Here is a 17,258-nt window from a genome sequence, read left to right as displayed (position 1 = left end):
CTTCCACGCTTTTGTGATTTCACTGTTTGCTTCATTTGCCCCAGCTCCATGGAATTAAGAAACTAGCAACTTATGACCTTAGACGCTCTCTTCCTTTGTCCCCACACTATAAGTTCAAAAGGCATGTGAACAAAAGTGGAAGTTTCTCTTTGAAGACAGACAAACATATGACAGGTAGTACATGACGCCAGGCTGCTACACTAGTGCTAATGAAAATTAACAGCTGAACTGTGTACACCACTTTTCATAAACTCCTTGAAGCGCCCTGAGCTAAATAGTAGCTTTGTGGCTTTGAAAGTTTCTGCTCAGCTGGTTTACCAAGGTCTTGCCCTTAGCTGCAAGCTACAGGGTTGCACTTTGAGATTTTTCGCTTCATTTAAGTGTTTATAACCAGGAATGTTCTTCTGCAAATTCCAGTGACAAGTGACTGCCAAGTCCTGACAATGAGCTCTTAACCTTTGACCATGGGCTGAGCAGAACCGCAGCTTAACGAAGAAACGTTTGCATTTTTTTAAACAATTCTTTCTCATCCAGTAAATGCCGAGTTTCAAAAACCCGTGACAATTTCTTAAGGTATTCTTGACATCTTAATGCAAAATTTCCCTTCTATATAGCCAAAAAGGAGATAGTTAATACTTTGAGTATCTCAAAAGTGAGACTACATCACTAAACTGGGTTGAACTTACAAAGCAGTATTCTCTTATTTACTGTTCTCTAGCTAGTGCTTTGCATTTAGAAGTGCATTTGTTTACTCCTGTTGCCAATGTGAGAAGATGCCTCAGACTGAAAAAAACCACCACTCTAATGCTTCTAGAGGACATACATACAGAATTTGAACTTTCTGATGAAAAAAAAAAGGCACAGAATTATTCTGAAGTATCAGTGTTCCTTTGAGTCAACAATAAATACTCTCCGTTCCTCCTGTCAAACTTGTATTGTCAGAGTGCATGCTGCAGATGTTAACTATTAAAACTTTTTACAGGAAAACTGAAAAGCAACATTTTGACAGCTTTAGAAAAACGGTGACAAACACTAGGAATGGTTTGCTTACATAAAGCCGAGATAAAAGGAAGCAAATTATTGTGATTTGGGATTTTCTAAGCATTCTGCCCCTTATGAAACTGAAAAATGGTGGGGGAGAAATGACTGAAAAGTAACTACCACAGCAAGTACTATCTGCAAGATCATAGGCACGTCTCTTCCTGGATGCATAGTTCAAACCACAGAAGGCAGGAATAACAGGCAAAGAGTTGCCCATTATTTAAGATACTTAAGATAGGCCAAACCCACTGCGCATCTAGTATCAGCAGCCACTTAAGACTCAGGGAATGAGCAAACAATCTTCTGACACTGAAGCCAAGTTAATGTCCAAGGAAGGACAGGTTCCTCCAGGATTTACCAATGAGATCAGTCCTGCCACTAGATTCTGGGTGAGAATGGACCTCTCAGACCTAAAGATGTTTTACTAGAGTGAATCCTCATGAGTTCTTGAATTTTGTAAGAGGCCTGATCTGGTTCTCCATCTCCAATAAATGCTCCAAAATCTCTCAGATCTGAGGGTGGACTCTAGAAGACAGGGCTGTAAGGCACAATCAGTGTTTTCTTCCTCAAGTGGTATCATTAAAAGTAATTTAAAAGGCTTTAATATGTCACAAAGATAAGCTGCTGCCTCTTTGAATTTGTCAAAGCCCATACTCAAATTATGAATTAAAATTGGTTGCTTAACTTCGATCTTTCCTATAGCTGTCTTAAGATTTCTAAAAAAGCTTAAGTTCTACCTATATAAACAGTAATCTTTCAAGTTTAATACAACTATTTTAGACAGTACATGCTTGTTAATTTTTTTCTAATATAGTTCATTTGTAGTTCAATAATTATGATTTTGGAATAGGCCTGATTAGAAAATACCTTAAAAATAACATTTTTGAAATCTGTAACAAAATGACTCTGATAGCTTTAATATAAATTCTTGCCAAATCAGCTACAACTCATCAACCAAAATACCAGTATTTATCTGTAGAAATAACTGAGCTATAGAATAAATACATGGTCTACATTTCGGGGCAGAAAAAAGTAATATAAGTACCCATCAAAAAATAAATATTATTTAATAGTATGATTTTAATAAAATGTTATTCAACATAAATTTAGTGAAGAGTTTCTAGGACTTGCTCAGCCTCCACACAATCGTATCTGAACTGAGCTGAGCTTCTACTATTTTCAAAGCAACTTCCTGGTAAAGGGCACCATTCAATGTTTGATTCATACTTAGCACGCTCTCTTCCCGTTCATTCTGAAACTTCTTTCTGAACTGCTGAACTCCTTCCTCACTGTCCAGTAAAGAAGCCGCAGAAGCATCACTGATTTTCTTGCCAGGCTCAGTCCCCCATGTCAAATTGTTTTCCACTTTACTTTCTTTTGAGAAGAAAGAACTCCTTAAGGTGAGCATTTCTCTCTCCAAAGCCAGTGCTAACTGTTCAGTAAGTACGCTTTTGCTTCCAGATCTCAGGAGTTTTACATCACAGTTTGGTGGGAGAACTCTAGTCAGGCTATGAAGGCACTGGAACAAGACAGTCAGATTTCTGTAAAATAAGATTATCATTTTTGTTATCATTAAAGCTACCTTATATCTTCAAAATTCTATAGTGGAAAATAAAACAAAGCTACTTAAAATCAAACAGAGAAAAACTTATGCTGATTATGAAGTATTTAGTGTACTGTACATACAAGAGTAAGCAAGGGCTTTCTAATGGTGCGCACGCTAGCAACTCTATGTCAAAAGAATTGACACTAAGCAAATTTCAGCAACATAAATATTCTCTACTACAATATATGTTGATAATTAGGGTTACATATGCATCATTTGTTTCTTTAAGAAGCAATTAATTGTACATGAAGGCCACGTGCAGTAACACAAAGGAAATGTGTTGTCTGGTCTACATTTTGGGGCAGAAAAAAGTCACTTATATTCACGGATTGTTGCTATCAATAGGTATGTACAGCATGGCTATTAGGTGGCCCACAGTCTGTCCTTTTCAAGTGCAACTTTCTCTCTCCAGCAACCATTTAAAAATCAGACATTCAAAATTATTAAGAAACCAAGATAAAATAGTGCTGGTAATCATCAGAGAACCTACTCTCCTGGATACCAGTGTAGCATATGTGATGCAGTCCTCATTCTAAGAGGACTGTAGACTTTGTCCAAAGTCTTATATTCAGTGTTTTCCCAGATAAACTCCTCAGAAGATGTCTTTTGATGGCAAAGGAAAAGAAAATATCTAAAACCCCCACAAACCACCAAAACAAACAAAAAAACCCAACACCCCCCCACCCATGCATGTTTAAGTAGTTATTTTTCTCACACAGTTCAGAAAGGCATTTTTCCTTAAAGTAATCCTATTTCAATGTAGTTATCTTAATGTTCCACTACTTATAACAAATACGGTTTATTTTGGTTCTAAAAGGATGTGAAAAAGAATAGTCTGGAGCTCCCACCTATCACAGAAATATCCTAGCTGAATAAATGATTAATCCAAAAATGGAAAAAAAAGATCCAGAAAATATAATCATGGTTACACCATGAGCATGCAGCTCAGTAACTATTAACACAGAATTGGATCAAAAGGGAATAATATCAAGTAACCTAACTTTTCAAAAGGAACCAAAAGTCCTGAGGCTTAAAATATCACTGATTGATTTGTTAAACATTTCAGCCTTTCTTACACAAAAGAAGGAAATCAGCTCCTAATCTGAGTAAAATACTGAACTTCACTATAAATTCAAGACTCAAGAGATACAGCTTTTCTTTTTGTTTTAGCTTGAGCTCTTCAGGAGAGTCAACATTTGTCAATACTTCAAAAGTAACTTTATGTTGTGAGCCTTACCCAGCTAAATTGTAAATTATGGCAGTATTAACTTCTTTAGCCTAGTTTAGAAAATGTAGACATTCATCCAAGAATCTACACAAGAAAAGGAAATCATGGGGACTCTACTGATTATTTCCCTTTCAAAATCATGACAGATAGGAAATAAATATATCAGAAACATGTACAAAATTAGACTAAAATTATGCTGCAGTACCAAACTACAAAGTCACATAGCAACAAATGTAAATCTAGTGTAACTTGGGGTTTGCTGTTTTTTTGAGTTTTTTTGTTTTAACATCCCCGTAAGGAATTTTTTAAAAAAAATCAGCACATGCTGTAGATAAATTATATATAATACTAAGAACAGTGTAAGGAAAAAGAATATAAAATTATGATGCAGTGAAATGAGCAAAAGAAATAGTACCAAACAGATGCTAAAGGAGTCTTGGCTTGTATTTCTGTGTTCTAGCCTAGACAAAATTAAACAATGGCTATCATATCATCATATGGGAAGCCTATTGGTTATGATTTTGGCTGTTGTTTATAGTACCAGTAAGAATTAGTGTAAAGATAAAAAATTGGGTATGCAAGATGGATATACTCTACTCTTGGAGCAATTTTACCTGCAAAATAATGTTAGAACTCCTTCACATGGGTTTTTCAGGGTCCAGTTAAAAACTGTACCATACACATTTCCTGCTTTATGACAAAATATGTTGTCATGGCATTCCTTAAATGGTGTGCATTCCATTTCCCCGAGTAACCATGAATTTACTGGAGTCAATGTGCAATCAGAAGACACAATCTGAAAGGAGAACCTGACAGAGACTGCAAGAACAGCAAGTATATCTTCCATGGAACCTGCAAGAAAATACAGTAAAGATATTTGACCTAAATATTTTGACCATGTTGCAGGCATTATATCTGCTTAGATTTTTGATTCACACTGCCAGCTGTACATGAAGGGTTTGCACCTACATTCAGGTACACTTTGGGAATTTTCTTCTTACCTAAATTCTTACATGTACTTCTGTCAAGCAAAACAGCTAGCTGATGAACAGAGCCCCACCTATATAATCAAAGCTCTAAAGATAAATGACACCTTGCCAAAAGAATACTATTAATAGTCTCCTGTGATTGTAAGACGACATGTTGGCCTCAGCTAATGACACAGCATTAAAGGAAGAAAGAAAACATAATTAATCGGAAACGATCAAAAGGATATTTCACTACACGAGTGGAAGCCCAGCTCAAAATCAGTTCAATCAGGAGTATTAAAAGAAAGGAAAATAAAATTATCTTATTAGACATGTAGAATAGGAAAAGCGTCGATTTCTTTAGTATTATTTAAGAGGTAATATATAGATTTTTTTTTCTGACATAGTATTTAATCAACAGTATCTTATTTATAGACAAAACTCAGGCTTTAGCATTCTGTACTTGGACATCTTCAAAATTAACCTTTCTGGATGTACTTCGGCACCAACGCTAGCACAAAACCTTACAGCAACTCATTTAACATTTTTTCCATTTGAAAAATGTTCCATCCTGTTTTTCACCCAGCTTTTAACTCCCAACAGGTCTATGCAGTTTGTGTCCAAAGTGACAGATGTGAATACACCTTGAAAACCCACTTTGTCATCACCTAAAGCAAACAGAAGATTCAACCATATATTTATAAATCCAAATTCTAAAAAGCCATTTACCTGTACAGTAACTACTATCCCTGATCATCTTTACTGAATATTTTCCATTTGAAATATCTTCCAGGCTTAATAAAAATTTCCCACAGAGTACAGTAATCTTTTTGCTCTCCTGTAAACTATCATTTTGATGCTTTTGTTTCTTCGCATGTAGAAGAACTATGCAACATACATGATGAAATGCCAGCAATGGTGAAAGGCTGGTAACAGCAATAACTGTCTTTGCTCCATCAAGCTGAACCCTTGAACATCTCTTAGGAAACTCTTTTTTCAGACCATTCTTGTTATGCAAGTCCAATTTCATCTTTTTTGGAGGAGGTTCAATTTGACATGAGGCGATGGCCAACGCTGAGAAGGCTTTGTTCAGCTTAATGATTTTATTTCGACACTTGATAATCGGAGAAATTGAAGAGGAGTCTTGATCCATCACTAAAGATAGACTGACATCACTCAGTGACCTGCGAAAATCCATACAAGATGACTGCACTCCCAGTTTGTATTTTTCCTTCTGACAAATAATCAGAACTTTGCAGATACGTACAGACATTTAAGACTACCACAAAGTCCAACATCATTCCAGGTTAAGTCACAGACTGTGCAGAGTGTAACTCCTTCAAATGACTATTTCATCTAAGCTTAGCATGAAGATTTTGAAAATGTGGACTGAATTTTCTAAGAGCTTTTAGGAATTAGATACTTCATTTCAACTGAAAGAATTTGCATGTTTAATTCACCCTGAAAACGTTGAAATTCCATGCAGATACTCTATGACATTTATAATTTATTTTTAAAGACTTAACTTTCTTTTAATAAAGAATTACATAAAGTATCGATTCTGCCCTCTTTGAGGACTAAAAGCTCTTCTGATGTTCTATATTGTTATACAGATATTCAAAATTGAATGTAGAGAGTAAAATAAAGGGTTTAAATTACTATTACCTTAAAAACGCAGCAATTTCCTGAAATGTATGAAGTATTTTATTTATTCACCACAGGGTTCTTTCAGTGAAATCCTAATATTACCATTTCAGATCCTCTCTTAATATTTCATTCTGTGAATCAATTCACTCTCAAGATGTCACTGACATCTGAAAGTCTTATGAGCGTCTAATTTTCTTTACGGAGAAGTATCATCACATCATAAAGCAATCTAAAACATCACTGCAATTGTGCATTAGTAGGAAGCACAAAAGTAATAAAGATTTACAGTGTTGGGGGTGGAGAGAAAGCAAGTCCTATTCCCCGAAACCACAGGTGGTTGTATATAGAACTGAAGTGGAGCCCAGAAGACCTAGGTTCTGATGGTAGCCTGCCAGGTAACCTGTGACAAATGACTTCATCTTCACAGGTCTTTTCTCAGCTGTAAAAATTGGGGAGAGCAATATTGCTGCTGGTTTTTAAAGAATTATTCCAAATCTTCTGAGAATTTCTGAAGCTATACAGGAATGAAATATTACGTTTTCAAAAAAAAAAAAAGCCATCATCATCAAAGCTAAAAGAATAAACACGGGAAAGGCAAAAACAATCTCTTGCCTCAGTGGCTCTTAACAGAGGTTGTCATGAAGATCAGGTCAACTTTCTTGTAGAATTATAGCAATCTGGCAGTTGAGAAATAATACACACGCAGCTCCAGCAGAATGGCCAAAGGGTGTAAGAGGTCAGCTCCCTCATAACCACTTGAATGATTTTCAGTGACATCAGTAAGTCTTTAAGCTTACCCTAACAGTCTCGGCTATGCTGCTGGTGGGAATATAGATCAAAAGATAAGTTCTGACTCCACCAAACTATATTACACAACGCACATTGCAAATTTATGTTTCATGTAATTCTGTATTTTTAAACTGTGTTCCAAATTAGTTCCCTCCCTGTAAGGGGGAAGTGACACAAGTAGTGTTTACACCTAGAACTAAGCAATTAAAATGAACAGAATAAACAAATAATTTTAAAGATCATAAGAAGAATAAACAAATCCTTTTGAAAGTTTAAATATCGTATAGCCGATTGTTCCACATAAGTTACACTATACATAAACTTAGCAAATATTTTATTTGATTGGCTACTTGGCTGTAGCATAGTTAATTCAAAAGCTGTGTATTAAGTTCATCAGAGAACGTAAAATGTTTCCTTTTGTGCTTCTTGAAGCAAATCACTCTTTAGAAATGACAAGATGTTAACAGTATACTGATGTCAGCATAGCTATGTCAACACACACTACAAAGAGCCATAGTTTTGTCAAAGAAAACTGTTGTAAAAAGCCTCCAATAATGATGTGGTTACACTGACAACTGATTTTTGGCTATACAACATAGGGGTTTTGCACAGTGCTAGAGAGAGACAAGCAGCACCAACAACACAGGCAAAGACACAAACTTGAAACAATTCATATAGAGATGTTCAAAATGAGAATGTTCAAAGCTCAAAAATCCACTCTTGCTATTGCAGAGTTTAACTTGCAAATTCAGTTTCTATAAAACTATTCAATGAATTTATTAGATAAATTTATATACTTACAAGCAAAATGATTCAGTTAGCTTTACTCCAACTACCAAGCTGTCACCCACAACACGCTGCCACAATTTCTCTGTGAAGTGCTCTGGAACTCTAGACGCCAATGATGTCTCTTTATTAAGAGAATGAGGAGGATTTTCTACATCATCCCAGAGAGAGACAAGACCTTCCTTACAGAAAACGTTTTTTTAGATAAATTAAATGGAGATATTAGTTCTTTTTATACTACATTACTTCGTGTTTTACCACAAATGATTCCTGGAAGTGCTTTTAAGATACATCAAGTGAAATCTGTATTAACTAGTTTATTCTTTACAATAGATTCAAAAGATAGAATTGCATTTTCTTACACATGATATCATGAAAAGCACAACTCATTCTCTCTGTGTAAACATTATGTATAAATCTTGATCTGTCATACAATTTATTGTCCAAAGAAGATTTAAGATACTAGAATTTATTTTATATTACTGCATTAATTGCTCAAAATTTTGTTGTTTGAGCATGGCTGACTTGAAAGGTACCACAACGTTAACTAAGGAAGATCAATTCCATTTCAAGTAAATTAGGAGGCTTCTTTTGAGCAACATATTAACATAACATTTTCCCAACCTCCATCACCTTCTCAGCCCACAGTTCACTCTGCCTTCATTATATAATCCATTTTGCTGACACAGATCTGACAGCTCATTTTTCATAACATGCTGGATCACAGACAGATATTTCATATCTAGGCAACTGTGCCAATTAAGACTGTACACTCCCTCGACTGCCACTAACTCTTTGTTACAGGTTACTCCTCCATACGACTCAGTTGTCAGGAGGTATTCTGCAAATCAATTTCAAATAAAGACAATTAAATTTAATCTTATCTATATACACTGACAGGCTAAGCTAATGAACCAGACTTAAAAAGCAGGGTAATGAGTTTTGGCAATCCCTACTGGTGAAAGTAACAAGTGGCTGAATAAAGCACCCTCTACAAATTGCTTGGCAGAAGTCAGAAGTGATCTGTACTCTCTTCTGCAATTTACCTCTTTTGCAGTAGGTAGAATATGGTTTCTTTCCTCAACAAGATCTATTAATGCTCTACAAGATTCTAGAATAACTCTCCTTTTGAGTCCTAAATGTTGCTGTAGCTCTTGAATAGATGTGCAACCAGCCTGTAAAAGATAAAAATGATCATTAGACTCATGCATAGGTCTAGTGGAAATAAGAACTGATGTTGAGGCTGCCAAGATCTTTTCAGCTTTCCATTTTTATGCAAGTATCACACATCAAGAATCTGGTGTTCCTCAAGTAATGCTTCTAAAAAATGCTCATCAGGCTACTCTGCTGTCAAAACATGAATCTAAGAATCTTGGCCTCTCAATATTAAACCTAGAGTTTAACACAAACTTATAAGCTAAATTTTATCAAATTACGTTGATATTCAGGCCTTTCATTATTATTCCTGCTTCACTTTTCCATTGATAATCAGCTTTGTTTTCTTCTCCAGATTTATATTAATTATTGGTCAAGTAAACATATCGAAAAGCTGACTGTTTACTGTACATGCAGGCTATGTCTCAGTTGAAAAAAAAAAAAAAAAAGCAGCATGTCAGCACCAGCTTCTTAGATTTTAAGAAAGCTCCTCAAAATCTATTCCCTGGAAAGCAAGATCCTGAGAAGTTCAGTGCTGCCAAGGAGAGAACAAAACACACAATTGGAATGCAAAACCAAACATCACTCCTCCCTACCCCCAAAAAAACCAAATAAGGATCAATCATAACCAACTGACAAGCCTGAGTAAAAAGCACTTCATGGAAGCAAAGTGATGCCCTCTGCTCAAGCTGCAATGGAAAAAGACATTCAGAGCAAGTAGCACTTCATCATAAATTCTGTAAAGAATTTGTCACCTGTGAAACCATGCATCATAAGCACCAGATTCCAGACTTGAGTCATGAGAAGAAAAGGAAGAGCTAAGAACAAAGACAATTATACAATACCTTCCTAATCAAGGTCATCAGAATACCAAACCATTACTTACTCCCACTGGTGAGCAACTCCTGAATAAAAACTCAGAAACAGAAAGCAAATGGGGAAGCACAGACTGAAGAGCAATCAAAATGACCAGAGGTTCACCGACATATGGTTGCTGACCAATCTGACTTTTTCAAGCTCTTTTTCCTCATAAAAGAACACAAGAAAGAGACCTGAAATTCCCCACATGGCAAACCCAAGACTGTGTAGCACCCCTCATTAACTCTGGAACACCCAACACGCACATCCTTTCTGCCACATGCCAAATGTACTGTGTAACAAGCATCAGCAGAAGTCACAGTCCTTGCACTGTGAAACTAAAAATAAAACCAGCTCACCTTAAAATAGAAAATCAACAGAAAAACAAGGCAGTCAAGAGCTAAACACAATAGAGCTGTGAGCAAATCCTGCATGAACAGAACCAATGAAACACTGTCAAAAGCAGAGCAAATTAAGGCAGAGGCTTAGAAGTAAGTAAAACAGCCATACACTTTGACATACTGCAATTATAGTTGCAGTATTCATAAATAACTAAATATCCATACATACAGAGCTAAAACTACTGAGCCAAGAACTGTGGCATTTTTACAAAGGAAAGAAAATGGAAAAGAAGATTCACAATTGATAAGCCTGAAAAATATTGGGAAAAGCAAAGGTAAAATGGGAAAAGTAGACAAGGAAACCAGAGGGAACCATAATTCAGAGATCTATAGGCTGAAGCTGCTTATATGGTAAATAATTGGTTCTGTGTTTTTCAAGTGACTAAAATCCCTTACCAAAAAAATCAAAAAGAAAATGGGCCCATCCACAGCAACGGATGGAAAAAGAAATACTTTAAACTTACACTAAAAATATTAGTAAAAATCAGATGTACAGAACATTTTTTAAATAACTTCCTATGCACCACCAAATCAGCATTATCAGAATAAGAACAATAAAATTAGACAATGCAGCAATTCAATAAATCAGCACTAAGGATTAAAATATACCTGTCCCAAAACAGGCAAACCAAATCAAAAGACATAAGTTAATCGTAGGTAAAAGAATAAAGAATTTGCCATTATAGTCCTTAGAAAACGGTTACATACTTGGGGGGGGGGGGGGGCAGGGGGGCAAGAAAGGCCAGTAGACATAAAAACACACTTCTGACTCATGGTATTTCTGCCAAACCAACCAACTAGAACCTTGAGAAATCCTGAAACCTCAGCTGTTGTAATATAACTGCAGTACTCTGCCAAAGAAAGTTTTTTTCAGAAGATACTAAAATGAGTGTTAAAGAAAAACTTCAGAGAAGAAAAGACTGTATACAAGATAAACATAGAACAGTTAAAAAATGCACACTGATACATTTTTCAATCTCACCACAGCAAAATGCAACTTATGTGTATTACTGTGTATAATTTAAATGCAACCTACTTATATGTAGTTATTATATACACCATTCAGTCCTGCTGAAGTTCTCGCATGGCCAGAAAACAGCTTTGCAGCTGTGAAATAAGGGGTAAGCAACAGAGTATGAAGAGGGGCTGCATCTGCTATTTCATTTTGCCCTAAAAGACAAGATTCCATAGACGCTGTCAAAATATGATTTGATTGCAAGTTTCTAAAAGACCTGAATTTTGATGATAAATATCAAGAGGCACCACTTCAAGACTAAATAACCTTTGAAAATCCCCAAGCTATGCAGGATTCATGCATTATTACATCAAAACAATATTCCTTGAAATTCAAAATGACAAAACCCAGCAAGAGCACTTCACTTTTCAGGGACACATACAGAACAAGGGTGACTTCAATAAGGAAGCAACAATAAGGTTAAAAAGAAATATCTGCACCTACTTCCAAATTCATCAGCATGATGATTTCAGATTTACAGCATTAAAACATAGGAAGATTTTCAACTTGCTTACAATGTTTGTGCTAGAATGTGGCTTTCAAAATTAGAGATCAAAAAGATCTATAAATAAATAAACAAATAAACAAACAGATTCACAGAGCTGTACAGCTGAAAGCCCATTGGTGTATTAAAAGAACAGGGTCACAGAACAGTTACATGGAACACCTAGCCATCAATGGCAGGGTAGGCAATCTTCATTACACCAGCGGCAGGAGTAACAAATGAGAGATTGAAACTAATTTCTGTTTTGTAGAGGAGGAAATTAACGAGTATGAAAAGAACGCAGCAGCAAACAAATCCATTTTAAAATATATGGCTACCCCAAAGAATCCAGAAACGGGAAAAAAATGCATTTGGAAGGAAGCTTGAACTTCTGCATGTAAAAGCGAGTGAGGCCTCTAATGTGCAAACTGAAGAACTGTAAAAAATGCAGGGTTGGAATTAACCTCAAAAGGTCCTCAAAACCAATCCAGCTTCTACTTTCTTGTGCCCTCCAGGAAGGAAAAAAAAACCCTACTGTTCAGTGTTCTCTGAAAAACAGTTTTTATCTTCTGAAGGTACATAATATCCCTTTAGACACCTTTTATAATTAGAACTAGAAAAATCTTTTTCAGTCTTTTCCTAATGGGTCATAGTTCTCCTTTTCCTCTAGTACTAAACTTTTGCCAGTTAATTTGCTTTATTTTTTAAGGCTAGAAATAAAACTGCCACGATATCCTACTTAAGCTTTCACTAATTCTCCAATGATGGAAATAATTACCTCCTGTCTCATACTTAAAGAACTCTTAGCAAACTAACAATAGCCTTACATCATCGCCTCAGGTTGGTATTTATGCTTTCTGTAATTATTTTTTTTTTTTACTCTTTTGTCAATTATTACTTATTTGGTGTAGGCCAATGCACAATATCACAAGAGAACATCTTGAAGAGTATTCTGGGTGTTTACTAAACAGAATGAAAGGTAGAAAAGCAGTAATATATTCCCATTGATTACTTGGACTTTGGCAAGTTCCCCCCCGCTTGTTTTATAAATGATGCTAATTAAAAGAAGGATACATTTTAGCTTTACCTACTGTACTTTGCAAAATTATGCTTATAAAGCTGCCAGTATTAGGAGGAAAAGCATCAGCAGGTGGTAAATAACCATAGTCACTAATTTGGGCAAAAGTAAAAGCCAACTTGCTTAAAGGCCATGAACAAAGAAACAGACCGTAACACTCTTTATTTGCTGGATTAACTGACACTCATTGGCACCCACTGGGAACCTGACACTACGCTACCTCCAAGTGTGTAATGTGGAACAAGAGTAGTAAACATTTTAATTTTATTAAACTAGTATTTAAACATCTACAAGTAAAATGACTGCTATGAAACTTTTTTAGAATAGCTTCAACATTATCTCAAAATTTTAATTAACATTAAACTGGACCCTTCCAATTACCCAAATGCATTTGTAACAACTGAAAGAACACAAACTACCACTAATTGAAGAACAGATACTTAATGTTGTTAACACTGAACTACTTCTCTAATAAAAACAGTATCATAAACCTCACCCTTTAGATAATGTAACGATACAGAACTACCAAGTACAAACCTGTAATCTTGTTTCAAGGGCTCGGACAGTAAGCAAACCATTTTCTTGCAATCCTTCTGCAGTAGGCACATCACGTTTATAATTAATACCTCTCTAAAAAAACCAAAACAACCCCCTGAATTAGTTGAAAAGCTGAAAGTAAGGTACAGGCTATTACACAGCATTATAAAAATCTGGGGAAAAATACAGAAAACAAGCAGAATAACAGTGAGCATTTTAAAAGAAAAATCTTAACTTCTGAAAGCAGTTAAGAGTTTGATACTGCATAATGGAAAGACCCAATTATGAGAAGATAATTAACAAGCACTATGGCCTTCAGAGCATTTGACCAAAAGTTAAGCATTGTGGCAAACCTGTTACATATGTGAAGCACTTTCATCTGCCTTGGCTTAATTTTCCAAAAGAACACTGACGTTATCAAGGAAGTAGAATAATGTCTTCAGATAACTTATGATTACAGAGGGGAATATTGTGTTCAAACTTCAGGGTACTTCACAGCACACATCCAGTTTCACTTTGCACCAATACTTTAATGAGTTGTTAAGGTTTTCTTATTTTAGTAAGCATAGACTGAGTAACTGAGAAAAGGCAAGCTGAACTTACTGCATAGTTGACGTCTCCAAGATCCGTTATTTTGAATGTACTTAAGGGGTCTGCATTGGACTCATCCTCAAAAAGCAGTAACAGTTGCTCACTTCCAGAGCCAATAAAATCATCCACCAGAACAGATTTCACTTTTTGCCATTTGGAGGCCACCTACAGTAGAAAAGGTTTTAAGTAATTGAATAAATCTTGTATTTAAGATTTTTTTTTGTGTGAAGCTTGCTTTTTGAAAAAAGGTAGCCTATGAAAGTGTATGGAATACAGTATTTTAAGAAGTTTCAGGCTCTCACTCTTACGCCATCATTTAGAGCTTATATAACTCTGGGAAAAATTAGCTATTTCTTTTTAAAGATCACTTTGCAGAATACAGACTACAGAGAAGATGCAAGTTTTCAGTGTATTCAAACAGCTGAATGCTGTAACATGTATGTAGAACCAGTAACACCTGCAAATCACTTAAAGACATTATACCTCTGACATTCAGAAATACCTTTGTTGCAGTGCACACTTAAATATATTTGAGAGGTAAAGACAAATTTGTACAGTAACATTGCTGACCAAAAAGGACAAACTTTCATTTCCTGACTTACGTAAATCTTCTTGACAAAGTATTACAAAACGCTAGGAGTTAACTTTGTCTCTCCTGACTTTAGGAAACAGAAGCAAGACCTCTTCTTGTCATTTTCATGAAACAATGCTTTTTGTTAGCAGGAAGTGAGACTCAAAGGCTTTTAAATTCCAACGGGAAGTTTATGCTTTGCAATGATACCTGTTTATTTTCACTTTAACACAAGGCACACTCATAACTACTTTACAACTTCAGCTTCTCATACTATGGAACTTTTCAATTAGCAACAGAAAATTTGGCTCAGATTTATAAAATATAATGTAGGATTGAATAGAATCCAGGATTTATTTTCAGAGACATAAGCAAGCAATGAAAGCAAAACAACCTTATACTTTAGACACGTTATTTTAACAAAAGTAATATAACAACAAAAAAAACTTAGAAATTAAACTTGTAGATTTTCAGTTGCAGAAACTTCTATTAAGACAATATATACAAAAAATAGATGCAGCAGTAAAAGTGAGCTGTTTAAGCCATAAATACCTGTAAGCTGTCTCTCCTCTGTACAACACAGATATCTCCAGAGGCAAAAGACACAATTAATAGCAAATCATTGCTATTGGTTACCGCTGGTTTTACTGAACATGGTTTCTCATAAGGAAGCTCACAAACACCTTTAGGGAGACCATCTTGGAACCAAATAAGCTGATTCTTTTGGGTTATGGCGACAAGTGATATTTGGAGCCGTTTTTTCAGTATCTTATTCTTGCAGACATACACAGAAGATACCACTCTGCTGTAAGCATGAGGCATAAAGCATGTGCCAGTTAGCATTTTTTGTGTTTCAATTGCATATCCAAAGAACTCACTACCCCAGATGGCTCTGTCTGAAGTGGAAAACTCATCCTCATCTTCATTTTCTGGCAGGCAAGCAGTTCTTATCCCTAAGATAACAGTGCCTTCATCCTCAATTTCACCTGTCCACACAACAGAAGAAAGCTGAATGGGAGCACTTAGAACCGTGCAGGTGTTGGAAGAGATGTAGAACAGCTTGTTGGCATGCCTCCACAAGACTGAAGGGCCAGTAAAGAACCTGATGTCTTCTTTCAGCTCATAATCCAATTTAAAATGAAAAGACTGTTCAAATTGATTTGAGTTGTGAAGCAACAATAGAAGGTATTTGACAGCATTGTTCCGTTTTTTCTTTTTCACCAAAACGCAGGGAAGGATAATCCCTGTTCTGGAATCCATTACGCAGCTAGAACAAACTATTTCAATTTTTAAGTGACTGGCACGCATGCTGAACGCTCCAGAAGACTTCTCAACAAACAGCTTAGTGTCTCTGTTGAATGCCATTCTTCTGACACATAAGTTCATTGTTTCATCAGCTGTTTCTTCCACATGTCTTGTTTTTGACAGCTGAAATATGAGGACTTCGCCATTGTAGGACAAGAATTGTTCTTGCTCACTTAGAAGCATCTTTATTTATCTTTTTATATATATATCGTTTACAAGAAAACCATATGTATCTCCATTTTTGTCAGGATTATTTCTTTGCAGAAATTTAACCTATCTGGATGTCTTCCATCTACAATAGTGAATAATAATAAAAAAAAGTTATTTTGGGACTAGCTGAACCGATCCTTAAGAATAAGAAAAAGTACATTGCAAAGTAATGACACAGACTAATTTGTAACTGCAAGGTCAGTATATGCTTTAATCTCACATTAAAATCCAGTTAAGCAGTGTTGTACTGAGATGTACTTAACAGAAACATTTCAGAAATGTATTCTAGCACTTCTTTACCAAAGCATGAATTTGCTGCCCATCAACAGCTACGTGACATAATATACATTGAAAGAAACCAAACCAAACAAGTGCGGTTTGTGTGACTGGAGTTGTCAGCTCCACAAACATACAGAGCAGACTGGAAAGCAATGGTGCTTTGAATTCTCGAATTTAAAACCCTTCACTCAGGTGTATATTAGTAATAACTAATTCTTGGTTAGAATTGTAAAGTCTCTTAAGGTGAAAGTTCTCTGAAGAAAAGTCCAGTCGTCTTACTGCTCCCTCAAGTAGGCTCGCTCGCTCCCTCCCTCAGACAAGACCCCAGGGATCCAGAGCGAACCACAGCCGCCGCCCCAAGTTTCACTCAGCTTTCGGGGCACGAAGCGAGGCCCCTCGCCCGGCCCTGGCAGCCGCGGCCGGGCCTCACCGCCCACCTTCCCCGCGCCGAGCGGCTCCCACCGCAGCGGCGGCCCAAGGCCCAGCTCCAGCCCCTGAAAGCCGCTGACAGTCGTTAACCCCCTCCCCGCCAATGGGCCACGCCAGCCCACAGAGAACGCCAGCCCAGGGAGGCGCTGCACCAACAGCTCCACACCGGCGAGGCCTTACCGAGCTCCCACGGCCGCCCTGTGCCCGCGCCCGCTTCAAGTCAGGCGGGAGGAAGCGCGCAGAGCGCGCGCCCGCTCCGAAACTCCCGCCACAGAGAGTA

At 36.5% G+C, this 17,258-nt stretch overlaps 1 protein-coding gene across 4 annotated transcripts; it reads right to left on the bottom strand.

Annotated features, from left to right (window-relative positions):
• Positions 1 to 872: 872 nt before the first annotated feature.
• FANCB (FA complementation group B) lies at positions 873 to 17,246 on the bottom strand. Of its 4 annotated transcripts, XM_037377369.1 has the most exons (10): positions 17,159 to 17,246; positions 15,308 to 16,352; positions 14,197 to 14,349; positions 13,594 to 13,686; positions 9,112 to 9,240; positions 8,081 to 8,247; positions 5,573 to 6,027; positions 4,490 to 4,727; positions 3,885 to 3,959; positions 2,496 to 2,582 (listed from the first exon to the last, which is right to left on the bottom strand). In XM_037377369.1, exons 2-9 carry the CDS (start codon positions 16,241 to 16,243, stop codon positions 3,926 to 3,928), a joined length of 2,205 nt encoding a protein of 734 aa, XP_037233266.1. In that variant the 5' UTR covers positions 16,244 to 16,352; positions 17,159 to 17,246; the 3' UTR covers positions 2,496 to 2,582; positions 3,885 to 3,925. The 4 variants fall into 4 exon arrangements, with proteins under 4 accessions (XP_037233264.1, XP_037233265.1, XP_037233267.1 ...); XM_037377367.1 differs by lacking the exon at positions 3,885 to 3,959 and having other exon boundaries at positions 873 to 2,582; XM_037377370.1 differs by lacking the exon at positions 3,885 to 3,959 and having other exon boundaries at positions 2,451 to 2,560.
• Between the last annotated feature and the right edge of the window lie 12 nt (positions 17,247 to 17,258).

The sequence above is a fragment of the Falco rusticolus genome, chromosome 2 (genome assembly GCF_015220075.1).
Source record: "Falco rusticolus isolate bFalRus1 chromosome 2, bFalRus1.pri, whole genome shotgun sequence".
NCBI lineage: Eukaryota > Metazoa > Chordata > Aves > Falconiformes > Falconidae > Falco > Falco rusticolus.
The sequence above is the reverse complement of the archived record's forward strand: the minus strand, read 5'-3'. Positions and strand labels throughout refer to the sequence as shown.